At 50.1% G+C, this 26,762-nt stretch overlaps 4 protein-coding genes across 8 annotated transcripts in view; 1 reads left to right on the top strand and 3 right to left on the bottom strand.

The window, feature by feature from the left end:
- LOC115915166 overlaps positions 1-14,648 on the top strand; it is a 31,156-nt gene extending 16,508 nt beyond the window's left edge. For 2 of the 4 annotated variants that reach the window (XM_030968321.1, XM_030968322.1), the window contains 13 exons: positions 1,080-1,227; positions 1,404-1,452; positions 2,113-2,204; positions 3,132-3,230; positions 3,913-4,085; positions 4,434-4,540; positions 8,629-8,791; positions 9,692-9,904; positions 9,989-10,011; positions 10,118-10,233; positions 13,483-13,720; positions 14,414-14,534; positions 14,624-14,648. In XM_030968321.1, the coding sequence (XP_030824181.1) occupies positions 2,147-2,204; positions 3,132-3,230; positions 3,913-4,085; positions 4,434-4,540; positions 8,629-8,791; positions 9,692-9,904; positions 9,989-10,011; positions 10,118-10,233; positions 13,483-13,720; positions 14,414-14,471 (1,248 nt within the window). In that variant the 5' untranslated portion in view covers positions 1,080-1,227; positions 1,404-1,452; positions 2,113-2,146 and the 3' untranslated portion in view covers positions 14,472-14,534; positions 14,624-14,648. Of the gene's footprint in view, positions 1-1,079; positions 1,228-1,403; positions 1,453-2,112; positions 2,205-3,131; positions 3,231-3,912; positions 4,086-4,433; positions 4,541-8,628; positions 8,792-9,691; positions 9,905-9,988; positions 10,012-10,117; positions 10,234-10,523; positions 10,940-13,482; positions 13,721-14,413; positions 14,535-14,623 lie in introns of those variants that run through there. The other 2 variants (XM_030968323.1, XM_030968324.1) reach the window with 2 other exon arrangements.
- Positions 5,385-8,084, bottom strand: LOC115915170 (butyrophilin subfamily 2 member A2-like). Of its 2 annotated transcripts, none has more exons than XM_030968330.1 (3): positions 7,796-8,084; positions 6,822-6,924; positions 5,385-6,508 (listed from the first exon to the last, which is right to left on the bottom strand). In XM_030968330.1, the coding sequence occupies exons 1-3, from the start codon at positions 7,901-7,903 to the stop codon at positions 6,000-6,002; spliced, it is 720 nt and encodes a 239-aa protein (XP_030824190.1). In that variant the 5' UTR covers positions 7,904-8,084; the 3' UTR covers positions 5,385-5,999. The 2 variants fall into 2 exon arrangements, with proteins under 2 accessions (XP_030824190.1, XP_030824191.1); XM_030968331.1 differs by having other exon boundaries at positions 5,386-6,508; positions 7,950-8,082.
- Positions 14,649-20,199: 5,551 nt separating the features above from the next.
- LOC115915601 (glutamine-rich protein 2-like) lies at positions 20,200-24,876 on the bottom strand. Its single transcript, XM_030969117.1, has 13 exons — positions 24,778-24,876; positions 24,564-24,655; positions 24,294-24,402; positions 23,967-24,134; positions 23,598-23,720; positions 23,329-23,391; positions 22,819-22,983; positions 22,541-22,659; positions 21,829-21,894; positions 21,437-21,538; positions 20,900-20,996; positions 20,659-20,731; positions 20,200-20,394 (listed from the first exon to the last, which is right to left on the bottom strand). Exons 1-13 carry the CDS (start codon positions 24,868-24,870, stop codon positions 20,345-20,347), a joined length of 1,320 nt encoding a protein of 439 aa, XP_030824977.1. The 5' UTR covers positions 24,871-24,876; the 3' UTR covers positions 20,200-20,344.
- A 63-nt stretch (positions 24,877-24,939) lies between these two features.
- Positions 24,940-26,555, bottom strand: LOC115915774. Its single transcript, XM_030969451.1, has 4 exons — positions 26,213-26,555; positions 25,801-25,887; positions 25,486-25,590; positions 24,940-25,071 (listed from the first exon to the last, which is right to left on the bottom strand). Exons 1-4 carry the CDS (start codon positions 26,552-26,554, stop codon positions 24,940-24,942), a joined length of 666 nt encoding a protein of 221 aa, XP_030825311.1. The 5' UTR covers position 26,555.
- Between the last annotated feature and the right edge of the window lie 207 nt (positions 26,556-26,762).

A 26,762-nucleotide genomic window follows, 5' to 3' on the forward strand; every position in this document is an offset into this window, starting at 1 on the left:
ATTTCAAAAAGCCTTTAAATAAGGTTTTTGACTGTGAGGAGGTAGATCAGTGTGACCACAGGCAGGTGGGGAAGAGACAGGTGACATTTGGTGTTTCTTCCCCAGAATATGGGCTGGGTATGACTTGAAATGTCTTTTGCTCCATATGACTTTTTCTGTTGGTTTTGACATAGTATTTGGTCTCTGTTTTATCCTGGAGCAAAGAGATCCAATGTGGTCAAGGGTTGCCCAGCTCCTGCCCAGGATGAGGCAAGAATCCGGATTTCCTGCTGGCTGCCTGCTGCTAATGAATTTTATTTTGTTACTTTATTTTATTTTGACTTTTTCACCTGCAAACCCATACTCCCACTCCTGATGTATCCTTTTACACCATCTAGACCTATGTTTCCTCCAGGTTTGGGACTCTTTGACTACTGCATGGAACAACCAACAATTTCCAGCCTACAGTAACTTTTTCCCCTCCCTTTTCTTAGGGTTTTTTGGTGTTAAGCCCAGGTTTTAGTCAGTGCCACAATATCCCAAAGCAACACCTTTTTACAGAGGCAAAAATGATGGGTTTTTTCCTCAGATACCCAAAAAAAAAAAAAAAAAGCAAGCAAAATGCAGAAATTTGCCCCAATAGCTACCAGCAGCCAGAAACAGGTTAAATAAGAAGATAAACCCAAAGGCTCCAGTAGGAAAAGCACTGTGTTATTTTGTTTTGAAATTATTTTAAAATTTTAGTTAAAGTAAAATAAATACTTTTATTTTTAATTTGTGTTTATGTACTTTTTATTTTTATTTTTTTTATTGTCTCATGTTTATTTTTAGTTTCTTTTCCCCCCTCAGCCTTTTATTTGTCAAAGAAAATTTTTGTGGTGAGCTGCTATCAGCCAGCCTTCCTGCCCTCTGCAAAGGCAGCTGCTCCAGTGGTGTGTGACAAGTGATTACAAAAAACCCCTAAAAATACAAAATAAATTAGGTTTTAGGGTAGCACCTGCATCTGGGTAGCTTAATTGCAAGAACACTTATTTTTTTATATTTTTACAGTAAAAAACCTTATAAAATGTGCTGAAGGGAACTGTACTTCTCCCTTGTAGAATCCCTGAAGGCTGTTCTGGGGTGCCCTGACGTCTTGGAACAGAGTGATCTCCAGTAGTGTTTCCTCCAACTGCACACTAAAAAAAGCATTTTTGGACTGTCCTTCTCCCTAGCTGAGAAAAAATTCCGGAAATGCTGGGAAAGAAGGTGAAGTGTTGCTCGGTGGAGCTGGAGGGGAACCCCTGGTTCTGTGGGTGGGCGGGTGGCCCTGGGCAGGCAGCCCCCTCTTCATTGCCCTCGAGGAGGCACAGGAAAATCCCTAAGAACACAATAAAATAAACCAAACCAACATTCTTTTAAAAATACTTTGTTTCTCTTCACAGGAGCAGGTTGTGCCTCAGCACTGGGCTTGTTCCCACAGAGCAGACACAGGTGACAGCATTTGGGATGGGCCTGGGGCTGAGGGGAGGTGGTCTTAAATTTTGACTGGAAGAGAGAATTTCAATTGCAGGGAGAAGTTTTTAATTGCAGGGGAAAATTTTAATTGAAGGGATTTTAATAGGGGAAGATTATTTTAAATGGGGGGAGCAAACTTTAATTTAGTAGAGAAAACCTTAGTTTTGGAGAGAAAATATTAACTGAAAATAAGATATTAATTGAGGGGAGAAGGTATTAATTGGGGGAAAAACTTTAATGGGGAGAAAAGTTTACAGGGAGGAAAATTTAATTACAGTAGAAAATTTTTACTGCAGGGAGAAAATGTTACCTGAGGAAACTTTAATTTTAATTTTTAAGATTTTAATAGGTGGGGAAAACTAATTTGGGATGATAGTGTGATTACGGGGAGAAAACTTGACATACAGGGAGAAAATTTTAACTGAGGGGAGCAAAAGTGTTATTAAGCAGATAAAACTAATTGGGGGGAGAGGAAATTTTAATTGCAGGGACAAGATTTTAATTGTGTGGGAAAACTTCAGGTGCTGAGAAAAGTTTAAATATGGTGCAGGGAGAAAATTTTAAATTGTGAGAAAATTTTAATTGAGCATGGAGAGCCTTTGTGACACCTCTGATAGATGAAACTTTGCTTGGCAGGTGAGGCAAGAGCACCTGGGGTGGAACCCCAAAAATGGAGGAAATAAGAGTGTATTCCGGATTTTTGGGCATGGAAAGGAACAAGCGGGCAGGTAACTGTAGGGCAGTGAACTGTAGAATCACTGGGTTTGGGTTTTTTTTTGATACTTCTGTAATTTGAGAATCAAACCCAGCTGAAGTAAGGTTGTAGGACAAAGCTTTTTCTGGCACTTCCCTTGAGGGAAAATTTTTCTCACTCAGCAGAGAGAATTTTTGCTCTAAGCAGACCAATTTCAGACACAATGGGTTATCCTAATTTAGCATTAAACTTTCCTGAGGCTCTTGAGTAACTGATTCTTTTAGGCATATTTTTTCCCCACAAATATTCCATTTTTGGTTGATTTTTCATTTGTTGATTTAAATTTTTTTAATATAACTTTTTTTTTTTTAATATTTGGCTTTTGACTTACTTTCTAATATTTTTTCCAGGAGGAATAGGGGAGAGGAGGGTTTTTCCCATGACATTTGGTTCATATGATGGGAACAAAAAGGAAAAATCTTACACAAAAAATGGGGGAAGTCCTACTGGATGAAAACACTAAGATTTTTGTATAAAACCCCTAGGAAAGAGAATTTTCTTTGATCATGGTGAAGGGAAAGTGCACATTCTGGATCACAAGACACAGAAATGGAGGCACCATGACCCAAAGTGTCTTACTTTAGGTGGAGAAAAAAACTCCACTGGACTTTAATAATGAGGTAAATCCCAGAAATTAAAGCAGATTTTTAATTATGGTACATTTCATGAATTTGCATCTGGAGCTGGGGGTGGGGGGAACTGTTCCCCAAAGAGCTCCCATAAATAAAATATAGCTACTTTTATTCCATGTGAAGAAGAATATTTGGTGTTTCTCACCCAAAATGACACCAAGTTCAGTGCCATTGGCACAAGGCCAACCCTTGATGATCCTGGCATGGCCTGTGGCGTGCTGCTGCCCTGGAAGCCCCTGCAGAGACACTGAAGGTCTGTTCTTCTGCAGGTCACAGCATGGAGATGAAGCCGGAGGCACGTGTCGCCTGCCAGGTGATGCTGGCAGTGCTTTTCGCAGCTCTGCTCATCACAGCCATCGCTTTTGCAGGTGAATGTCGAAGTTTTAGTCTCACAGGTAATGTCTCTGAGATATTTTGGGTTGTTGCATTTCTGACAGACTTATTTCCATGTTCCTGTGGAAGACAAAGCCCACCCAAGCTGCTGTTCTCTCTGGGAGAAGGACATTTCAGAGCAGTCTTTCTACAGAAGAACAAGCCCATCCTCATGGTGTGGGAGCTGATGTCATCTAGAAACCCTTAGAAAATCAACAGGAAGAGCCATTTCAGGAGTACAGTCACACAGAAGTATTGTTTACAGAGAAGAAGGGGCCTGGAGATGTTGTCATGAGTCCCACCAAGTCAAGACGTGTGCAGGAATAAGAGGACATTTTTCCTGTCATTTTCACTACTTTTGTGTTAATGACAGAGAGCAACACCCAAGGGCATATTTAGGGATAGGGCTACTCTGAAACTCCTCTTTAAAATGGGTTTTTTTGAAGTCTACCACCTTCTTTGAAGGTGCAGCACCTGTATTTCTTATACAACATCACAAGCTGGGCCATGGTGAGCTTATTTTCTCACAGGATCTCTCCTGGTATCTTAATTTTTCTCTTTTCCTACAGTTGAGGCAGGTGAAGACTTTCAGAAGCCATGGGGTGGAGGATGATCTCCCACCCTGGAGAGGCAAGGGGAGGGTGCTGCTCGTTAATGTTGTTCTATTCTTAATGACAGTGCAAGCTTTTCAGCCTCATGCCCAGCCCTGCTTTCAGTGCCCCTTTGACTGGATCAGGTACCGAGGAAAATGCTACTATTTTTCTGAGGTTGAAGGGAACTGGACATCCAGCCAGGACAACTGCTCAGCACTTGGTGCTTCCTTGGCCATGCTGGACAGCACAGAGGACTTGGTAAGGAGACAAGAGGACCTGCTTGGCATGGGGGAAAAAACCCAAAAGCACTGTATTTGAAACCTTTTGGTTTCTGTGACTGCTCTTCCAGGATCTTTTTTGAAGATCTGGGGTGAGAATTTGGGGAAAAGGCCTTGAGGGTATGTCATTATGGGTCTGTTCAAATTTCTCACTGAAGCCAACTGCTGCAAGGACTGTAGGGATAAACCCCTGTTTCTAGATGACACTTTTTGGTAGCAAATTTAAATGTTCAAGCCCCAAAGAAGCCCTAAAGCAGCATGAGCAACTGGTAAAATGGAGGGTTTTGGTTGGAAGAAGGTAGAAATCTTTCCTTTCCCTCTCTTTCAGAGTTTTGTGATGAGGTACAAAGGCATCTCAGAGCATTGGATTGGCCTTTTGCGGGAGGATGAGGAGCAGCCATGGCTGTGGGTGAATCGCTCACCTCTATCTCACCTGTGAGTCCACGTTTTTCATTATTAAGGTGTTGGTTGGTGTTTCCTCAGCCACAAAATGTGCATTTCTTCTTGTACTTGAGGTACATCCAGAGGTAGCAATGGGACAGTGTTTGGGAAGGGCAGCATTGCATCTGGAACTGGTCTTTGTTTTCCCCTTTGACCTAAAAGATGGGAGTGGTGCATTTGGTGAGAAAATCCCAAGTTTGGATTTTTTATTTTAAGTTTATTTCTCTCTTGCAAATTTGGGTTTCATATTAGAAATAGATCAGCGTCAGTGTTTTGACACGCTGGTGCTCATGAGGATGCCTGAGAACTGAAGCTGAGGGAAGCCTATGTGTGACTTTCCTCCTTTTTCCTACTGCTCCATCTGAAATGGGTTATGTCCTCTGTACTTCCAGGTTTCGGATCCATGGTAGTGGGCTCTGTGCTTACCTGGATGACAATGGGCTCAGCTCCTCCCACTGCAGCACTGAGAGGAGCTGGATTTGTAACAAACATGAGCTGCAGAGCTCAGGCAAGGGCAACAGGATGAGACGGCCTCCAAACCTCTGTGTCAGCTCCTTGGGTGGTGCAGGGAGGCCTTCTCACTCCCAGATATCTAGTGCACCATAGGGACATGAAAGAAAATCTCAAAAATATTTTTAAATCCCTGGGCAAGGGGTTATTGGGGTTTCCAGAGGCCAACAAACTGTTTCTGGGACAAGGCAGACTTTGGGGATCCACATGAGATAGTTTTTGAGAATCTGGGGGGGTGGGGGGGCAGGGCAGCTCTGGGGGCTCTTTTTGGGTTTGGGGCAACTTGGTGATGGCCTGAATACAGATGCCTTCTACTTCTTAGAGAAAAAGAAATTTATTCTATCCAGAGCATATTTGCATGCTAAGTACTTGGAAATACATCTCAAGCATAGGGAACAGCAGAGGAAGTACATGGAAATACATCTCAAGCATAGGGAACAGCAGAGGAAAAGAGTGGGGTCAGTGGATGTGAGCACATCCTTGTGATAACCAGGGGATTTAAACGATATAAAACAATATTAAATGAAAAGTTTTAATATGAGGAATAGCTGCTGGTATTAATACAAAGTCTGCAAAAATCAAGATTTTTAATTTGTGCTGGAAACCCAGCCAATCATAGGCACTGAGGTCAGCAAAAGGAACATTCCAGAGGAAGCTGTATTTGGGAGGAAAAAAATGAAGATTTTAGCTCAAAACATGCTCAGGGAAGTCCAGCTCCTGTTAACAAGCTTTGCATGAATTTAACAACTTGAGATGAGCCGTGCTGAGCTCAGACCCAAAATCCCCATGGCACAACCCAAAACAGAGACATCTAAGATGAAGGAAGGACCATGAACTGAGTTAGAAATTACTCCAAGACTTGGAAAATTAGAGTTGAGGAGCATCAACCAGCATTTCCAACCACAGTGATGCAATCAGCTTTTGGGAGGATCCTTTCAGGGCATCAGCCCTTGGGGGACAGTTTAATGGTTGAGAGGAGCACGCAAAAGTAGGGGAAGACCCTCTCCCCACTGAAGGAGGCAGGCAAAGTGAAGATGCGTTGGCGGCTGCTGACAGCGTAGAAGGAGACCTGTCCCACCTCGTAGTCCAGGTAGACCCCAATCTCCCCATTGAGGAGTGGGACAGAGGTGTGGGAGGGAGCTGTGAGGGCAACGCAGAGCTCATCATACTTCTGCAAGCCCCAGATTTCAGTGTTGGGCTTGAAGAGGACCCGGCCTTTCCTCTGCACTGACTCACGGGCCACCCCCACAGCCCAGAAGCGCCCATTGGCCTCCACCTCCCAGTAGTGCCGGCCCGAGGTGAAGCCCTTGCTGCCCAGCATGCACGGGTCTGTGTCGAACCGGCCTGGACCCTCAGGCCACTGGCATCGAGGTCTGCCCCAGGTGGCTTCCTTCAGGTCCTCAGAGAGGATCACCTCTGGGCCCACTGTGGCTGGATCCAGGGTTACATCCACTGAAAAGCAAAACAGAGAATGAATCAGAAGCCAAATTTAAGCCTAGAGAAAATACACCCCCAAAATGCCTTCACTGGTGACTTTTCAAAGAGAAAGGAAGAGGAAAGGTGAGGCTGCAGATCTAAGTGTGAAGAGGTGGAAGTAGGAGATGGAAGTGAGGCTGGAGATGGAAGAACAAAGAGATGGAGGTTGGAGACGGAGGCCCTAGGGAGACAGAAGGTGGAGCTGGAGAATCTCCAACCCCATTGAATATCTCAGCCCAGAAAACACAAGGAGCAGGTACTTTGCTCCTTTCGAGCCGCCTCTGATTACCTTCAAACTGTTTAGCAGTGTGGTAGTCCAGGGCAAGGTCCCATGTGCATGGCCGTGGTTTGAGGAAGAAAGCCATTGCACCCTCAGGGTCCTCTCTTCCTGACTGGAGGCACAGAACAAGGAAAGAAAGGATAAAATCCAATTATTATCCTTCATCACTATCTCAGCTTCTGCCCCTTTCTGTGTAAAAAAATGTGTTTAACTACTACATTTAATCAAAGTACTTCTAGAAAATAGCATTCTTTTTTCTTCAACAGTTGCAACAGAGCTTGGTTCATTTATGGGAAGACCCTTGGAGATGGGTTAAATCAATTAATTCCCTAATGACTATGAAGGGAACATGAGTAGCACACGTGATGAACCCATCTCCATTGTAGATGTTATTATACCCCCAAATCTCCATTCCTTGTGCTGGCTGAAGGCTGAATCTATCCATCTTAAATTCATCTCTGCCTCCACCATTCATCAGTCAAATCTGACAAAGTTATTTGAGTGAGGAAAGTCCCTAAAATTGAGATAAGGCACATTCACCCCTCACATCCAGAGAAATCTTGTGAGAGGGGAAGTTTGCTATTGACCTTGGAGAAAATGTGTATGAGGGAGATAAGAGCTGGCGCCAAATGGCTTCAAATTCATCCTCTGGAAGTCAGTGTGGGGTTTTGCACGCAAACAAGGGATTGCCCGTGCTAAAGGGCCCTGGGCATGAGTAATAAAGCCCCAAAATTATTTAATAAACCATGCTGTGACAGTTGAAAACAAACAGGTTTCTTCTTTTCCATGTGTTTTTGTCTCCAAATCTGCAGATAAGGGGATTAAAGCAGCAGGGTAATGAGTAAAAGTGAGGAAAAGGTGAGAAAATCACCCCAATGGAGACAAAATCAGGAGCCATGCTATTTCTCACCCAACTTCCCTGGCTGGATTGTTACAGGTAGAAGAGAAGTAAATAATCATCATGACCCTCCATTGCAAAATACCTTTAAATCCCGAACAAAGATCCTGAGACCAAAGCAAGGGTAAATCACTTCCCTTCTTGAGTTGATGGGATGGGGAGGGGGCTCAAAACCCCCTTCGCCCCCAGACATGAGGGTGATGTAGCCCCCCTATCAGCACTGGGATTTTCCCCCTTACTCAAACCTTCTTGGTGTTTCCCTTGCTGTTGCTGGTGCTGTATTCAAGTTCCTCCAGATGGTTTTCTTCTACTGGCTGCTTCTCCACTGCGTTTTTTCTTCTTGGGATTTTTTTCTTCCTCTCTCTGGCACAGGCTCAGCCAAAGCTCAGTCCTGTCTCAGCCTCTGCCAGCTTTTATCAGCCAAGAAGGGAGGAGCTCTCCAATCTCTCGCCTGCAGATGGGGCCATGACGTGCTTGGACACCTGTCCCATCTGATTGCCCCCTTTCCCCCATATCAGGGCCATTTATTTTCTCAACACACGCACTGGGGAGGAAAGGGAGGAAAATTAAAGCACTGCAAAAAACCCCATTATTGCACAGCACCACAAGGGAAAAATCAGTTAAATTTTGCCCCCCTAGTTCCCCAAACCTGACTCTGGCCCCTTACACATGACGGAGGTGAACAAGGCAAAGCTGGGAGCAGCTTCCAGGTGAGGAATGTGACAGCAATGTCTGGAAATAAGACAAACTTGTGGATATAACATTTGTTTAAAGACTACTTGTAGGTGATGACATTTGCTTTTCCAGCTGGGCAGCTTGTGCCGGGAACTGAGCACAGGAACACCCAGGGGTGGTTCAAGGGCAGGCAGCTTCACCCCGTGCCACGGCCAGCACCCAGCACTCCTTTCTCCTTCCCAGGAGGGCAGCATGGCCACAGCAGCCACACAAAACCCCTGTGCTGACACTGGCCAGAGATTCATCTCTTGGTGCTGAAGGGACAAAAGCCCCTCAGGAGGCAATGGGTGAGACAACACAGGCTGTGGTCATGAAGACTTTTGGAGGACCGGATGAGACCTGTGAGGTGAGATCACCTTCCTGTGACCCATCAGTCCTTCCCCCTCTCTCACCCTGTGAAAAAAAAGGTGCAAAGTGAAAATATTTTAATTTCTTCTTGGGAAAGCAAAGCTCTGGTGCCTGCTTCTAGCTGTGGGAAAAACACAAAGTGAGTTGATCCCTGCTTTCCAAGGAAGGCAATGAGGGGGCTTTTTTAGGGGGATTATATGCTTTCCTCCCCAGAATAATGTAAGATTTTGAAGGTGGGATTATACAAACAAGGTGATTACTTCATTGTGGGTTGTTTTGTTGTTTTTGTTTGTGTTTGGTTTGGTTTTTTTGGTGTGTGTGTATTCAGGAGAAAATCCAGTCTCACGTGCAATCCCTAAGGAAGGTGTTGGCAGAATTTCTGGGCTGGAGAGCAAGTGAAGAGAAGAGACACCAGGACTACCTGGTACAGGGGGTCCCCTGTGTTCTTCAGCAGTCTGAATGAGTCTTTGGGTATTTATTTTTCCCCAGGCCCCTCTTGAAGAAACACGTGGGATTATATCCAAGAGGCATACTGGCACCCTGCAAAGCCCTATACCCAGTTGGGGTGGTTGGTGCAGATCCTAGGCAGGTTTGGCAAGCACCACCTCCATGTGCAGCTGCTTATTATCCACACTCACACTTTAAATCATTGTCATGGTGCTGCTCATTTTCATCCCAGACTGAGTCATAAAGGGACATTTGTTAACATGGAATTAACACTCTCTCCTGCTTCTCAGGACCTGGATTGGTTTTGGACAGAATACAGAGAGGAACTGCATCCCCAGCCCTGCCCCAGTGTTACAGCCCCACTGGCTACAGCAGAAGCACTTTTGTCCTTTAACTCAAAAGGGGAAAATTCAGGTCTGAGGGTTGCATATGGATTTCTTGTCTCCTCCAGGAGATGAGTGAAGCTGAGCGGTGCCGCATCAAGGCTGAGTTTGAGCGGCTGCGCCGGCTGCGGGCAGAGCGGGAGCGCGCTGTGCTGCGGCGGCTGGCTGAGCTGGACGGCACCTTCGCAGCTACCCAGGCCGAAAAATCATTGCAGGTGGCCGAGGGAGTTGCACAGCTCCACAGACTCATCAGGCAGCTGGAGGCCAAATGCTTGCCCCAGGTGAATGCCTTTCTTACCCAAAGCTGTCCCAAAGTGCTGCCTATGGGGTCTTGAACTCCCTTTTTTCTCCCTTTTTCCTTTTAGGATGTTGGGAGGATCCTAAGCAGGTATGTGGCAACTGGTTGGTTCACGTCCCTATCGCTCCAGCTGTGGAGAGGTGCTTGGCTGCTACATCCATCACATAACATCTGTCCCTCTAATTTCTTTTACCAGCTTGAGTGAAATGAGGCTCCACCTCCCCTCGGGGCTCCCCAAGCAGCTGGAGAAGAGCCTGAGCTCCTGCTGCCACCAAAGTGATGCTCTGTGGGAGGCCCTGGAGAAGTTCAGAGGTATTTGGGTAGAAATCTGATATTTTAGGAGAATTCGGAGGCTTTGGGGAGGAATGCAGAGGTATTTGGGATAATTTGGATATTCAGATATATTCAGATAATTGAAATATTTATCTGTATTGGGGGGAGGAATTCAGAGTTATTTTGGGAGGAATTCAGTTGCATTTTGGGATAATTTAGTTATCTGGGGAGAAGTCAGAGGCATTTCAGGAGGAAGAGGAACTTGTTCAAGGGAAGGGCAGCAGCAGGCTCTGCACCTGCTCACTCCCCACCTTCTTCCCTCCTCCCAGACATGGATCCCCCCATGGGTCTCCCCACAGCAAAGATGACGCTGGAGACTGGCACGACTCCTCTCCTACAGCTTTTGGCAGAGAGAAAAAGGGTGCGGTTGGATAAGGAGGAGGAGCAGGATGAGGGCAGAGAGCTCCGCTGAGGCCAGGAGCTGGCTAGTAGCAGTCAGGGGGTCATTGCCAGGAGATGCAGGATGCGGACACAGTAGATGGACTCTGCAAGATGCCACCTGGGCATCCTCATCCTAGGCGCTGCCCATACTCCTAGGGAGACAAATGGTTTTATGAAAACTCCCCTCCCAGCTGCTATAATTAGTAACCAATCTTCTCTTGCTGCTTAGCATGTAGGTGATGAATTAAAGGCGAAAAAAACCCCAACAAACAAAAAAACACCCCCGATTTTTCTTTTGTGCATGCGCGTGCGGGTGTGAGTGTGCGTGTGTGTGCGTATGTGTATGCATAGGCTAGATTTTAAGGTATTTCTTGGTTCCGCTGGGCCAGGGAGAAGGGAGCAGGCGAGTGAGGAGCATACACGGGTCCTGATTCTCGGGTGCGGAGTGGCGGACCTGTCCCGGGTCCTAAACTATACAGCCTTGACTGAGAACAGCACGTGTCGCTCCTCCCCGCCGCTGGAAGCGGCTGCCGCGGCTCCGGCTGTCGCCTGCCCCCACACGATAAGCGGCCACTCCCCGCGGGACCGCGCCTGTCCCGTCCCGCTGTGCAGCTCTCAGTGGCCATCCCCTGTTGCGGCTCTTTAATTCTATTTGTTTTATTCTGCTCGGTACATTCCATTCGCATCTCGCCCCCCCCCTCGGTGCGGCCCCTCTGCCGCCGCCCCGCCCGTACTGCGGTGCAGTTGCCGGAGCCTGGGCAGCGACCAGGGCGGCTCGCACCGCACCAAGAGGCTCGGTGCGCCTCTTGTAGCGGCGTCTCGCCCTCGGGGCAGCTCTTCTGGTGACTCCGGCACCGGCACGGCTCGCTTCGGCTCCGGTGTCGCCGCCTCGCCTGTCCCGCGTCGTAGCTCTTTGGGACGTGGGGCAGCGGCCACCCCGAGAGGCAGCTCACACCGCATCGCCACGGCCACCCAAGGCAGCGGCCACCCCGAGGGGCAGCTTTTTTCTTTGCCCGCTCTCTTCGTGAAGCCCCTTCACCGCCACCTCACCCCGAGGAGAAAATTCCTGGGAAAAGATTTATACCTAGCATAGCCCTGACTTCTCTTGCTGCTGCAGAATCCTTATGTAGGCTGAGATTCACCTTCGAAAAGAACAGTAAGTGCATTAGGTTGGTCTACTGTTAACCAAAGTAATCTTCCGGGTGTTTCTTAGAAGTATAATTAAAAAAAAGGGTTGTTTTGTTTTGTTTGTTTGTTTTATTTTGCTCCCTTTCTTTTTTCTTTTTTGCCCCGAGACATCCATCTTCGGGTTTGTTTGGGTTCGGTTTCGCAGTCCCGCCCTGTCCCGCTCCACACCTGGAGGAGTCAGTGGCAGGACCGCATAGCGCCGCTGGCCGGGATCAAACAATGACAAGGAGTTTTCCATGCGCCCCCATCCCCCCGGCAGAGCAAACCTGAAGCTATAAACGGCGGTTTTTTGCGACTTACGAATGCCCGTGCGGTATTTTTTTCCCCTCATAATTTCTCCCTATTTTTTTTTCCGTGTGAAAAAGCCAAAGCTGATCAGTTTGAAGGCAGAGCGGATTTTATAACTGTTTGGGAACATCGAACTGCTTTTATTGTTTTATCTACCTTATTCATAACTATAATTCCTGATTAGCATTTTAAACATTATGTGTTTCTTCTTATTTTTATCGCTCTATAATAAAATCTGCAATTACATTTAAACATATGTAAGTCTTATATTAAAATGAGATATAGTATATTGAAACTCCGTTAACGTTATTGTAGTTAAAATACACACAGCGATGGGGTTTTATTTCACTTTGACCTCCCGCTCCAAGCTGGTATCCACATGAGCTCCACCGAATTCTCCTCACTCGCCACATTCCTGCTTTAATCCTTGTCTCGTGGAGCCCCCTTCTGGCCTCACTCTGCTTCCCCCGGCGCACGCCGAGGGGTGAGAGTTCGCCTTGTCACTAACTCGTCCCTCCTGGGCCCCAGCTGCCGCTGCCTGCGTTCCCTTCTGTCCGTAAACCACGGCTGGCGCTGGCCCGAGGGGCTGTTCCATGTCTGAGGCGGTAGGAATGTCGGAGCCGCCCGGGATTGCCGTTGCTTGGGAGGCTCCGGACGCCGGCCCCAGCGCCTCGGCCCGCCGCCGCCTCAGGAGCACCGGGCCAGGCCTCTTTCCGTGCGCGCCTCCCGAGCGCGTCCTGTAAACAACCATGGCCGCGGGAAAGGCCGTCAGATTTCAGGTTTCCTCCAGGAGGAAACCACCTGCGCTGTCTGCTTGGATTTCTTCCAGGATCCTGTCACGATCCTGAACTGCAGCCACAATTTCTGCCGGCGCTGCCTGTCGCAGTGCGCGGCGGGCGGCGCTGCGTGCCTGCAGTGCCGGGTGCCATTCCTGCACACGGTGGTGATGCCTCAGGTTTTAGCTTTTATATTTTTCGAGTTCTGTACTGCTTTAGTGTGTAGTTCCGAGCTTCACATTAAGCGATAGTTAGCTGTCTTCACAGAATAGGTGGACAAAACAATCCCTTCTCTAGCTGGGGGCCAAGGAAAACTGATCTAAATCTCAGACCCAAAAGCATAAACAACAGTGAACCAAAGCGAGGAAAACAAGAAGGATGTGGCTTCCAAACCTAGAGCTATAATTAGACAATTAACTCAAATATGCTAATGGACTAGAACTTAAAAAAGTGAGCGATCTCGTGATCGGTCATCCATTTTGTGACTCTTTTGGGTTGATCTTGGGGGTAGTCCTGGCTGGGCTCTTGTACTGCCCAAGGCGTATCCATTGAGGTCTTTTAACAAATACCTACTTTATTCTTTAACTCTGTCTAGCCTCTGTTCTAGGTCAGCTTTCACAAGGCATCAGTGGCTTCTGCCCCAACCAGCAGCTGGCCAGTGTGGTGGCAGCCGTGCAGGAGCTGGCCCTGCTGCTGGCACAGGATCTGTGCCACAGGCACCAATGTCCCCTCATTGTCTTCTGTCACTGCGACAGAGTCCTCGTCTGCACTGCCTGCACGAGCATTGTGCCCACCCCACCGTGCTGCTCGAAGAGGCTGCTTGCTGCTACAAGGTGAGTGGATCCCCATCTTAGACACTCTCCCTCTGCCTGAACGACTCTAATTTCCCTTAAAACTCACCCCCCAGAATATGTATTTTGAGCAGAGGCAAGGCTTTTCCCTGTCTTTCTAGGGGAAAAGAGCAATGCAATCATCTAGAAGCCAAAACTGAGCTGAAATGCTGCAATTTTGTGAGGGTTAAGTATGAAACAGTATAACGGGTGGTAGTTTTGTGACCAAACCTAAATATTGGAGATTCCAAACTCCTGCTCTCACCTGGCACCTGTGCTGTGGAGGGCTCCTATTCCACTTCTGGGCGCAGAGGGGAAATAGAGGTCCCCAAAGGGGTTTTTGACCTGGCTGTGGATGCAAGGAGTGGGGGAAGGGAGATGGAAACTGAAGGGTGGTCAGAACTTTTTAAGGTCTGGTGGCAACTTTTTTACAGGAGACCTTGGAGAGGTGGGGTATTACAGCCTGTCTGGGAGACCTGTAGTGCCCAGGTATCACTGTGTGTTTGCATAATTGTATGGATAAGGTGAGGGTGTGCATGCAGCATAATCATGAAGTTCATTATAACATGGGTATGAGTGTACATATCTGCTTCAGTGCAGCTGCAGAGGAGGGTGAGGATGGGGCCATCTGCACTGCCCATATCCATGGTACTTTAGTGGTTCCAGCTCTCTCTCCTTCTTTTCTTCCTTCTCCAGGAGTATAAACCCCTTTTCCCTGCAGAAGCAGTTTGAAGCTTCCCAAAAAACCCTGTAAGAGGAGGACAAGTGACATGCTGGGCTGACTGAGGCAGCAGAGCAGACAAGACAGGAGATGCTGGTGGGTAGTGCTGCCATCTGGGTGCACCATGGTGGCCACACTGCTTCATTCCCCCTCCAGCATCCTCCTCCTTCTCCTTCATCCCCCAGACTCGAGGCAGGGCTGACAAGCAGAAGCTGCAGGTGATGCTGAAGGGGCTCTGCTGGGTGCTGAGTGACCAGGAATCACAGTTTCTTTCCTGGTTCCATCGCCTGTGATGGAGGTTGGAGGAACAGCAACATGGTGAAGCTGTTGAGATGTCATGGATCCAGCAATGCCATGCAGAGCTCCAGGCCAAGTGCCAGCAACCAGATGGTGACCTGCTATGGGTGAGACAAAACTTAGCCCCAGAATCTGTTCCCCCCCTTTTTGCTTTTATTTACAGGAAAGCAGCCCTAAGCATCTTTCTCCCTTCTTCTCCAGGATGTCTGAACCACCTTGAACAGGTATTGGAGCCAAAAACATCACCAGTTTTAGCCCCAAGCCCTCCATTTTCTCGGATCTTCTTCTCTCCCTGTGTTCTTTTCCTCTGGGATTTTTGCTTTGGAGCTGGAGGGGGTTGATAGTTAATCCCAAACTTGGTGATGATGGGGGAATCTTCCATCATATCTTGCAAGTGTGGGATCTTCGCCCAGGTGAGTAAAGATGTCCCAGTGGTTTTCTAGCAATGGGGAAAGGAAATTTGGCATCAAACACCCCAATTTACTCCTCTTGAGGTGCACAGAGAGGAAGGTACAGCCATCACTGCTGTTGATGTCAAAGCTGGAAACAGCTTGAGGATTTTAGTTGAAAAACCAACATGCTGGCAGAGGCAGTGACAATTTAAAGGTGCTCAGAGGGTAAAAACTGGGAAAAAATGGAATTAATTAAGCAAAAATGGGAAGGCAGATTTGGCTGGAAAGTAAAAGCATCACAGATGCTCATTTATTTAAAAGAAAATCAGGAATTTATTCCTGATTAGCCTTAAGGGATAGAAGACTGAAGGTGGGAGGTGCAGAATGCTGTTGATGCTTAATTAGCACCCAAATTAGGACACTAATTATGTGTGGAGAGAGGTGATGCCCTGATGAAGGGCGTTGTGTCGCCCACCTCTGGTGGTCTTGCCTTCTCTGTGCAGCAGGGTGGATATGGGGAAGGCCCAGGGCAAGATCCAGAGGTAAAAATCTTTGGGGTTGTCTTCTATTTCCAGACATCTTGGAGTGCTTTCTGGAGGAAGACTCAGAGGGGTACCAGAGAGGTGAGTCTGGCTTCAGGGACTTACTGGACTCCCATTTGGGTTCAGTGCCTGGAGCTGATGCTCTGGTGCAATTTTTGGAGGTGATATTCCAATGCATAGAGGCTCCTGAACATCCCTCTCCCTGCCAGCAACCATGACCCTGGACCCAGCCACAGCTCACCCCAAATCCTGGTGTCATTGGATGGCCGGACTGCAGGCCATCATGAATCACCCCCAGCTCCTCTGCTCTCAGGAATGGAGAGTTTTGAGTCTCTCTGCTGTGTTTTGGGTCAGCAGGACCTTGTGGGGAACTGTCACTGCTGGGCCATGAAGGTTTGTCGCGGTCCCGACTAGGCACTGGGGGTGGCTTGGGAATTTGTGTCCCATAAGGGCTGCTTTGGTCTCAGCCCCAAATGTGGGGTTTGGGCCGTGGGGCAGTGCTGGGGCAGCTGCAGGCTTTCACGTGTCCCAGCCCATGTCTCTGCCCCACAGCCACACTGTCCAACGCATTGAGGTGGCTGCGGATTACGCTGGCGGGCGGGTGGCTTTCCATGATGCTGATAGTCGGACTGAAGTCTTTGCCTTTCCCCCACCCACTTTCACAGGGGAATGACTCTGGCCACTTCTCTGTCTGGGCAAGGGGCCAGCTTTGCTCACACTCTGTCCCTGATTTCCCCAAAAATCTACTAAGAACCTTGCAAGGGCAAACACTTCCACCACCCCAGCAAACACTCCACTCAACAACAAACAGCCCCACTCTTCCCCCAGACCCATTTAATTTTCCTTATAACATCTCATTTAACAATCATATTTCACTCTTTTGCTTCTCAGTGGGAGAACAGAGGTATTTTCAGTTCCTCAGCTGTTTGTCAGTGGAAGCATGGACCAGAGAAACAGGGAGAATGTCCCTAAAAGCTCTTCAAAAACTCATCTGGAAGAAGAAAATGGGCTTTGCTTGTGCTGCTAGATGTCTCATAATAAGGTTTTGCAAGTGGAAATTTTTCTGCTTAGGATTTGCAGAGAATTTAGGGGAAGTGGGTTAAAACCATGTTTCATATCTCTGAGGATCACTCAGGATTGGGCCTTTTCAGGGTTTTGTATTCACTGCCAGGATGTAAGCAGGGAGAGAGGTCACAGACAGAATTTCATCCCCCATTTCACTGCCTGCAAGTGGATGGAAGGGGAACAAAACTAAATGAACTGGTATCTTGAAGCAGCAGAAGGTTGTTGCTAGGGTTCAGCCATGGAATAAAGTGCTGTTATCAGCAAGCCCAGACAGGACTGGGCAGGTCTCTGCCTCTTGCAGTCCCAGTCACTCCTTTGCTGCCAGAATTGCCTCCCCATCCACATACAGTCCAGCTTGGTCTGAGGAAGAGGAGAAACTACCAGGAAAGGCAGCAACTTTTATATTTGGGACCTGAATTTTAGACAAGGGCCCTGACAAAACACAGGTCACAGCTAAACCCACATTACAGCCCTGCTCAGTTTTATAATTAGTTTTTTCCCTGTTTGGCTCATGGTGAAGTTGGTCTTTCCTTGAAAGACAAGGTCCAGTGATTTGTAAAGCAAAGCACTTATTTGCAGCATCCTGCTCCAACAGATGAGCTTGCAACACTCCATCCACTTTTTGTCTGAAAATATTTATAAATATTTAATTTGAAAGTCCATACAAAAAAACCCCAAACCCCCTGCCTTTTTGTGTAACTCAATAGCCCTGCAGCTGGCTCTCTGGCATTGGGGTGGCAAAGGAAATCAGCCTCTCTTTGCTCAAGGGCAGCTCAACAGCATCCTGTCAGCAGATGGGAGGGGCAGATGGTTGGCTGTGGAGGGTGCACAGCCCCCACTCCTTGAGCAGAGCCAGCAGATGCACCTTGCAGCTCTGCCACATGGACCCTTGGACCCCAAAACCCTCCTGAGTGGCAGGCACACCTCATACCAGCCCATGAAAGAGGCTGTGGGGAATACCTGAAGGTTTTTTTTCCCCACAGGAGTCAAAGTTTTTTCCACAAAGGTGGAGCCTAAGGTGCATTTTGCAGGGATTTGGGGCTTGAGGATAAACATTCCTGGGCAGAGTTTTAGCCACTGCCTCCTGCTTCTCTCCATGCTGCTCCTCTTCCACTGACTCCTCAGGATCAGACCGGCTGGGAACCGTGCACCCAAGGGAAGTGCAGCAGGCATGGAGGGGCAAATCTGAGTGAGGACTGCAGGCCCTCCACGATGGTGGGGGTGTTAATCTTCTCCTGCTCCTCACTGAGGTCCATTGTAAGTGGAAAGAGGTGGATTTTGGGGATGGGTTTACAACTGTTTAACTTTTTATCAACTGTTAATAATTTTTTGGTGTTGATGGGTGCTTATAAAAATAGAGATCAAAAGGCAATTGTTAAAATCAGCATCTTGTTACATCCAGAAGGCAGAAAATACAGCTCCAGGGCAACCGGGGCGGTCTGTGTTTTTAATCCTCCGGTTTTGGGTATATTTGCTCCATTTTAGGCCTTCTCCCCAAGGGAGCAACTAGCACAGTGGGAGATGGGGATTTTCTACCTCGAAACAATGCCCACAGAGAAGAAATCCCCAAATTAGAGAGAAACTTCTTAAAGAAATGGTGGGCTCTGCACTGCTGCATTGAGGAGAAAGTGCTCCCCAACCCCTTTTTTTTTGCTGGGTGTTGATAAACCCCCAACCCCTTTGTTTTTGAGAAGACTTGCCTTTTAAGTGAAAATAAGACTTGTTTTCAGCACTAGCAGTGGACATGGGGAAGAAACAGCTCCAGAAATATCCCTAAACCCTTCCAGAATTAACCTATATGCTGCTTGGGGGTGAAGGAAGGCTTAAGTTTTTCATGTGTGACCAGTTTGCCAGTTTGCCCAGTCCCCCCCTTCCAGGGGCCTTTTCCCCTTTTCCTACCCAGTTTGTTGGGATAAAATTTGATAATTTCATTTAATTTTTTACATTTTATAATTTCTCCTGCTCTGAGAAGAGGCTTTTTCTCCCCAGAATGAAGCAAAGCAGGATGTTTCCCCCTCCAAGTCCCTTCATTGCTCAAAATCCCCTCCAAAAAGCTACATCTGAGGGTTTATTTAAGCTAAAAGGGCCCTTTTTTAACATAGGATGAAACACTATAGTGCATTATGGGGCCTCAGCAACATGAATAGAGCTGATAGCTGCGTTGAGCAAAAAAGATCTGAATTTTGGCTAATTTTTAGTTTTTGCCTTCTATTCTGTAAAATTGTCACTCTGTATGGACCCGTGCTTTAGACTTGAATTTCCCACATAGAGGAACTTCCCCCTGGAGCTACAGTGAGCCAGCTGTGCTTTGCTGCTCACGCAAATCCTCCACACAAAAACTCACCAAACTCCAAAAAAAAGTATGAACTGAACTTTGTCTTTAAATAAACTGGTTGAGCTCAGTGATTTATTGTGTCACTCATAACCTGGAACTGGTGTCTTAAACTAGGTGGTTTTGAGCCACACTGCAGTGTTGCTCCAGGTGGGACCCTCCAGGGAATGGGGACAGCCAGAGGTGAGGATATTCAGGGAGAAACTGATCTATGAGAACAAAGACATCTAGGATGGGGGTTGAGACTTAGCGGGAAAGGGACCTCTGTGACTGGCTGGGGACCCAGGGGGGTCAGGGAGCTCTGAGGCATGCAGATGACATGCAGTGTTGTTGCAGGTGAGGGGTGGGTGGCATACCCACGATGAGGTGGGCCCGTACCCAGCTCCATGACCCTCTGCTCCCCCTGCACACTTTTGCTGGGTCAGGGCCAGAGTTCACAACTCACGTCTAGCCTCAACAGCCAGCCCAGGGGAAGAACGAACTTCATACTGGCACCAGTATAAAGATTGTTTGACCAGCAGTGATTGATGTGACTGCTGGTGTGATATAAAATAATGATGCCAAGAAGCAGGAGGACACTGATAGTTCAAAGCAGGTCCAAGCCCACTGTAAAGACCAGATTAATCCTGTAAATGCAGTGTCCTGGGAGGAGTCAGGAAGGTGCACTGGTTTCCAGGCCATAGGGAGGTACTCCAGTTCACTCCTCACCCAAAGTGTAAATCATGGATGATGATGATGATGATGATGATGATATTAAATCCTGCCCTGAGCCTGATGTGGGAGAGGGAGCAGTGCTTCTTGGGCTTATCTCAAGTTCCCGCAAGATGTGTGGTGCTGCTGCAGCCTCACCAAAGCTCAGTTCAGGGGCATCAGCAGCATGGGTGGGGGGGCTACACCTTTTGCACCCCCACAGCCCATGGGTTGGGGCAACCCCAGCCCCTCCACCTGTCTCAGGGACACCCCCCACATACCCACATGACCCAGTCTAGGGCCTCACCCCAAACTCTACTGCTCCTGTCCCCACCAAAACTTCGCCTTCCCTGTGGCACCTGTCCAGCTTTAGGGTAGCAGCTCTGAAGCGAGAGGTTAGTTTTGAAATCAGTCTTGCTTAGAATATCTCAAACACAGCAGGTCAAAATATTTTTATTAACTTGAAAAGAAATCCCTTTGGGCAGCTGTCCTGGCCCTGTATTTCATGCAGGGTTCCGAGCATCCAGTCACATCTACCTGCCTGGCTACTGGTTCCATCCAGGGGGACTGGATTTGCAGTGCCCGGGATCAGTGTTTGACATCTGAATCTGGCTGGTCCTCTTCTAAGGTGGTGGGGCCTGGGGATGAAGGACAGAGGTAAGCGCCTTGAAGCCCAGGGGCATCTGCATGGCCGGAGACCCTCAGGGACAGGGTACTGGCCCCTGCCCTCCAACATATGGGCTGTTTTCCCACACTGGCCAGGCCATCTCCACACTGCACTCCATCTTGAACACACCCAAGACCCTCCTGGCACCTGCCCAGGTGTGCAGACAGAGCCCACCCATCACCAACAAACAGCTGGTGCTCTCTCCCCCCAGCACGGGTGCCCTGACAGGCCATACCCAGTTTATCCTGTGCCTTCTTTTCCACCTCATCCATGCAGTCATCTGTGCTCAGCAGCTCAGTCACGCTAGGCTGGGAAGGAGAGAATGGCTGGCTGCAATGTGCGGCTCAATTCCGCATACAAGCAACACTCCCCACCCATCTCTCCTGGAGGAAACTGAGGTAGGGTGGCTTTCAGATGCTCAGCATCTCTCTCCCAGCCTTGTTCCTCCCTGATGTTCTTCCCTTCACCATCCCTACCTTTTTGGAAAGGTGTAGGACATCCTTGAGTGGTGCACTGGATGTGTCCTGACCCTTGCAGCTCTGCGACTTGAGGAACTTGCTATTGACCAGCTTCCTGAGGGATGGAGCATGGAGATAGATGCTCATTGTCCAGCACTGTGGTACCCTGAGCTTCATCCCACTGTGCCAGAGAGGGGAGCAGAGGGTGCTCCCTACTGACACGTGTCCTTGCTGACTCCCCAACAATTGCTGCAGGAAACCCATGCCTGTCCCAGTGCGCTGAGTCCCCACCAAGCCTGAGGTCAGGCTGAGACCAGATACAACTGATAATATCTGGCTTCAGTGCCACTGAGACCAGGGCTTGAGCAGTGCAGTAGGGGCTTTAAAAGCCCGGACACCTGGGGCAAGTACAGCTGACCCTCTGCTCCTCTACCCTACCCTGCCCTGCCCAGGCCCCTGGCCCCCTCTGCCCCCCATTCAGGGCAGAGATCTCCCTTGCCAAGGCAGGACTGTCCAGCATACCAGAGGCCAGTGATGGTTCCCCATGTCCCCTACCTGCGACTGTGCTGTTGTGCTTGCTCCTCTGTGGCGCTGGTAGAGGGGTGTGGAGCGTGGCTGCAGGGCAGCGATGGAATCAGTGGCAGTGTCTCAATGTGCCTGGGGAGGGCAGGAGCCATGGGTGGGTGACAAGGGACAAATAAGCCACCCCAGCTTGGGGCAGAGCACCAAAACCCATAGACTTGTACCCCACAGCACCACTCTGCCTGCTGCCCTCAGGGAGGTGTTCCTGGAGGGAACTCCACATCTGAAAGACATGGCTTCAGAGGGGGCTCAGCAGACCCCTCAGCAGAGTCTAACCCCTGTGCCTGAGACAGCAGGGCACAACCACACCCATCCCTGTCCCACCCACGCAGCCCCCCAGTATACCAGTGCTGGGCGCTACTCACGGGCCAGGCACCTGCATGTTGAGCTGCCGGTCGCAGGACAGGCACTTGAAAGGGACCAGCAGCTGCCTAAGGGAGAAGGGGCTGAGTGAGCTCCTGACAGGGCTGCAGTGCACACAGCCAGCAACTCACAGGCAGCAACAGGTGCCAGGCACACAGGCAGGGAGCCTCAATGTTTGCACGGGGAGCTGTGGCATGTTGAGCCTGGTTTTCTTCCCACCCAAGGGGACAAGTGCTTGCCTTGGCAGCACTGGAACTGCTGAACTGTGTCTGTGGCCCATAGCTGCCCAGAGCAGGCAGGGATATGATGGGAAGGGGGCAGGCACCTACACTGCCATCCAAACCAGCTCTTCCCCTGGTGTCATCGCCTTGTCAGTGCTCACAACTCCCCTGCATCTTGCCAAGGTGGGCAGGTCATGACTGAGGCCTGTGGCACCATATGTTGCACCCTTGCCCAGGCAAACAACCCTCTGTTCTCCATCCTTGAACCTCTGCACCCACCCCAGTTCTGGTTTGCACAGCTTCATTTTGCAGATGCCCATTCTTGTGCCTCCTTTGATGAGGGGAACCTGATAACTGATGGGTGGAGAAGGTGCAGCTGCTTTGTCAACATCTCTGTAGTTTGTTGGCTACATTGTTGTGATGCCAGGGTACCATACAGGAAGGAACGAGGCCAGTGCTGTTGCCAAAGCCAGTACCATCCCACTGCACTCACTTCTTCATTCCAGCAGCGTTGTCAATCTCTACCGTCAACTCATCCTTGAGATCCTTGATGATCTTTGCCCAGTTATCCTCTAGCTGCTTCTGGAAAGGCCCAAGCTCCAGGCGATCCAGCTGTGGACAGATGCATACTCTTAACCAGCTGCTCCAGGATGGAACATGGTAGTCCACAGGGAAAAGCCAGCAGACTGGGAAACCTGAAAGGGAGGCTGCCTCAGGCTGCAAGGCCCCCATGGAGCCAGTTTTGTACCATGGGGATAAGGCACTCCTCACCTTGGAGTCCAGGGCATCACTGAACCGCTGCTGGGCCTCCTGCCAGCGCTGCTCCTGACCTAGCACCCGTCTCAGCAGCTCCCGCATCCTCTCCTCCAGATGCTCCATGGTTTCATCAAAATGGGCGCAACTGACTTTGCTGCCCAGGGCAGCTTTGTCCACTTTCTAGCGGGGAGGAAGGAAAGAAGGAGAGCAGTAGGGACAGGGCAGAGGTACAAGAGGCAGGGCCAGCCTCAGTGTGTTAGGGATAGAGGCAGAAACATTCCTGTGGGGCCATCGTGCCCTTTTCAGGGCTGTGTGGCCTGCTAACCCCAATACCCCCATGGGGTCAAAGGGACTTAAAGAGATGGACAGAGGGACCTGGGAAGAGATCTGCTGCCAGTCTAGAAGTACTCACACCCTCCCCCTTCCCCATCCAGCCAGTTTGCCATTTTGTGTCCAAAGGGCAAAGTGCATTTGTCACCCTGCCCAAGATCCCTTGGGCTGAAGATGGACCTCTCAAGACCATACCAGCAGCAACAGGTCCTCCTTGTCTGCTTTCTTCTCAAGACCCTCCAGGGACCGGAACAGAGCCTTCCAATGCAAAAAGTATCTCATGACACCACAGCAGGGTCAGAGCTGTGTTCTGGCCAGCCAGGGCTCCCTGCTCTTTGGGAAAGGCCATTTGAACCAACAAAGGGCTTGCGAGCAGCTGGGCAGGGGATCAGACCTCTGTGTGATCAGACCAGCCTTGGTGTGCCTGGGGGATACTTTGACCCTCTGGGGGTCAAGCCACCAACCTCGATATCTCTCTGATGCTGGCAATGGTCATCCCGGAGGCTCCCTGTGACATAGCTGAGCTGCTCGCAGTCCCCTTCCACCCGCACAACAGTGGCCTGGATGCTCTTTAGCAGCTCCTCCTCCTGCTCCAGGGAGAAAGATGACAAGATAGTGTCATGCAAGGGGTATCTGACTGCCCTCAAGGACAGATCTGGGTTACTTGGCTATGCGCACTCAGTGCCAGCTGGACATTTGTATCAAGGCTTTAATTTCCTGCCATACTGCCGACCTGTCCAAACCAAGCTGGGGGGTAGCAAGGGGCTGCTCTACATTACAGTGAGCACAGACAGAGTGTCCTGATACAGCCCTCCATGTTGCCAGCTGCCCACCTGGGTCTTCTCTGGCAGTGACCTCTGCACCTGCTGTGGCACCAGTGAGTCCACCTGCTGCTGGAGCCTTTCACAGCGGTGTAGGAGCTTCCTCACAAGCTTGTTGTCTGTGTGTGACTCTCCCTGCTGCTGCTTCCCAGTCCCCATCATTGCCCTCAGCTCATTCAGCTGCAGAAAGGGAAGGAATAGATTTTGAGATAGAATGGAGGCAGCCAGCAGAACCTGGTGCCCAGATGGCCCTGACCAGGCAGGGAATGTGGCCAGGAACCCCACAAGGAGCAGCCTGCCATTCAAGACAACAGTTGGAGTGCTGCCTCCAAACCTCACCTGATCCTGAAGCTGGTCATCTGTAACCATCTGCTGCAGTATGGCCTTGGTAATATTCTGTTCCTGTCTCAGCTCCTTCTGCTCCTGCTTAATCTCCTGCAGTGCAGGCCTAGCCAACAAGATGAGGGCACAGGCAGGCTGAACCTCCACAAGGCCACCTGGGAGGTGAGCTTTGCTCCCCAAATCTGATGCTCCTGGATTGCCACACTCCATACCTCCCGGCTCCCCTGCAGCCCCATAGGATACAAAATCCTCTCCCCATCCTCTTACTCCAGCTCTAGGGGGATCTCCTTGGTGCCATCCACGTCGCACTCGGCTACAGTCCCACCCAGCTTTCCAAGGGCATCCTGCAGCCGTCTGACCTGGGAAGGGTGGTAGTGGCAGAGTCAGAGCATGGAGACCCCATGGTCTCCTTTGCCTGACTCCTCTCTGCCAACTCCCCCTGGCATTCTTGCTGCCCCCTTAGGGACTGATATGGGCTTACCTTCTCCTTCTCACCCTGCAGGTCTCTGGCCAGGTTCTGCAGGGAGGACATCTGGCCCTGGAGCTCAGATAGGTCACTGAGGATGCTCTCCATAGTTGGAAGGCCTGCTTGGAAACCAGGCTTTGTCACAGTGGTGCCACTTTGGGCACTGGGGGTCTCTGTCTACGTCCCAGGGGGGGTGCTCTGCATACCAGGGCTCTGCCCCAGCTTGTCCATGTCTGAAGTGTGGGGCTTGACAGGGGCAGGCTGGCCGTGGAGGACCAGTGGCTGGCCAGCAGCATCCTGGAGGTTCCCCTGGAGTGGAGTGAGAAGAGGAACTACAATCAGGACCCCGAAGCATCCACAACTGAGCTTGTGCCCAAGCCAGAGAGACCCTGGGTGGGCTGTGGCTGCCAAGTACAGGTAGATCTTTACCTTCTTTCTTTCCACATTTTCCCTTTTTTAGGGCTGTTTAGTTCAAAATGCCTCAGCAACCCTTTGGCTGAGGCAGGCAGTGACCTCTACTGCCAGGTTGATCTGCAGGCAGAGGTGGGGGCCTCCTAGTGGGCAAGGCTGAGTTTCCATGCTTCCCTCACAGGACACCCTTCCCACTCTTTCCTTCCAGTGACCTTCACAGTGGGTGACACCCATGGACACAGGGCAAGGGTGGCAGGGCAAGGTCTTGAGAGGCAGGGAGGGCCCAAGTCCCTCCCAAAAACAGCAGCTTACCTGGCCAAGTGCTTCCTGGATCATCCGGATGCCTTCTCCCATGCGGGACTGTGTGGCCTTCATCTCATTGATCTCCTTACAGAGATCCTTGCAGAGATCCGTGGTCTAGGAGAGGGGGGTAAGGGGGATGAACCTCATGGCAGGGTGCCTGGGGACTGGCAGGACCTTTGCCTGCACCTGGGGGCACAGCCAGATAGCACTGTGCGTTGCACCCTCCATTCATCTGGCATGGTCGGATGCAGCTGAACCTCCGGTGCACAGAGAGGTCACTGACTGCTGTCTCCCACCTGCAACATGCTGATGGTGGCAGCTCACCTGCCCAAGTGCCTCCTTGATCCTCTGGATTTCCTTTCCCATGTTGAACTGCATGGCCTTAATCCCAGCCATCTCCTTGTGGGACTCCTGGGGGAGAGCAGTGGCTTAGGAGAGACAGGTGGTGGGGGTGAGCCCCAGGCAAGCAGCTCCCCAGAGACTCCCACTCCTGCCCTGGGGAGCCTATGGCACATCCTGGCTCAGCCGGAAAAGACCCAACATGGGGAGGACCCAAGGTGCCCAGAGCAGTGTTTCAGCCCCAGATTTTCTCTCCAAATCTCCCTCCCTTTCCCGCAATGAAAGTCAACATGCTGCTCAGAGCTTGGGCTTCAACCAAACCCTAATATAAGGGCACAGACCCCACTGGAGGGGGCGTCTTGGGGGAAGCACCCAGGGGGGTGGGAAAAGCCTCTACCGTGGAGATGACACTCTCTTTGGCATCAGTCTTCTCCATCTGTCCCATGTCGGCAGCCCCCGAGGCGACAGGAGAGCCGCTCGTGGTCCCCTGCAGCTCGTCCTTCCCCGGCGGCTGGGGGGGCTGCCCTGTGTCCCATGCCCAAGCCTCGGCGGGATGGCTCTGCGCCGGGGCGGGCGCGGCTTCCTGGGCCCCCTCTTGGGGGATCACGTCCTGCAGACCCAGCAGGCTCAGGTGTTCCAATATGACCCTCAGCAGTCTGCGGAGCGCCTCCAAGTTGACATTGACTTCGGGCGTCCCGATGGCTTCATCCAGCAGCTGAAACAGGCTGCCTGAGGCCATGGCTGCTGCCCTGCCGGAAAACACAGCACTTGTACTTCCTCCGTGCTCGGAAGGAAGCTGAGCTAGGAATGTGGGCAACCAGCACCCTCCTACCTCCTCTTCCTCTGCCTTCCAGAGCCCCGATCGCAGGTCCCTGTGTTTGTGGTGTCGCTTGTTGCCAGGTAACGCCTGGCCTGGCAGCCGGCTGTCGCGGAGCCATGGAGGATCC

This window comes from Camarhynchus parvulus, chromosome Z, assembly GCF_901933205.1.
Source record: "Camarhynchus parvulus chromosome Z, STF_HiC, whole genome shotgun sequence".
Taxonomy (NCBI): Eukaryota; Metazoa; Chordata; class Aves; order Passeriformes; family Thraupidae; genus Camarhynchus; species Camarhynchus parvulus.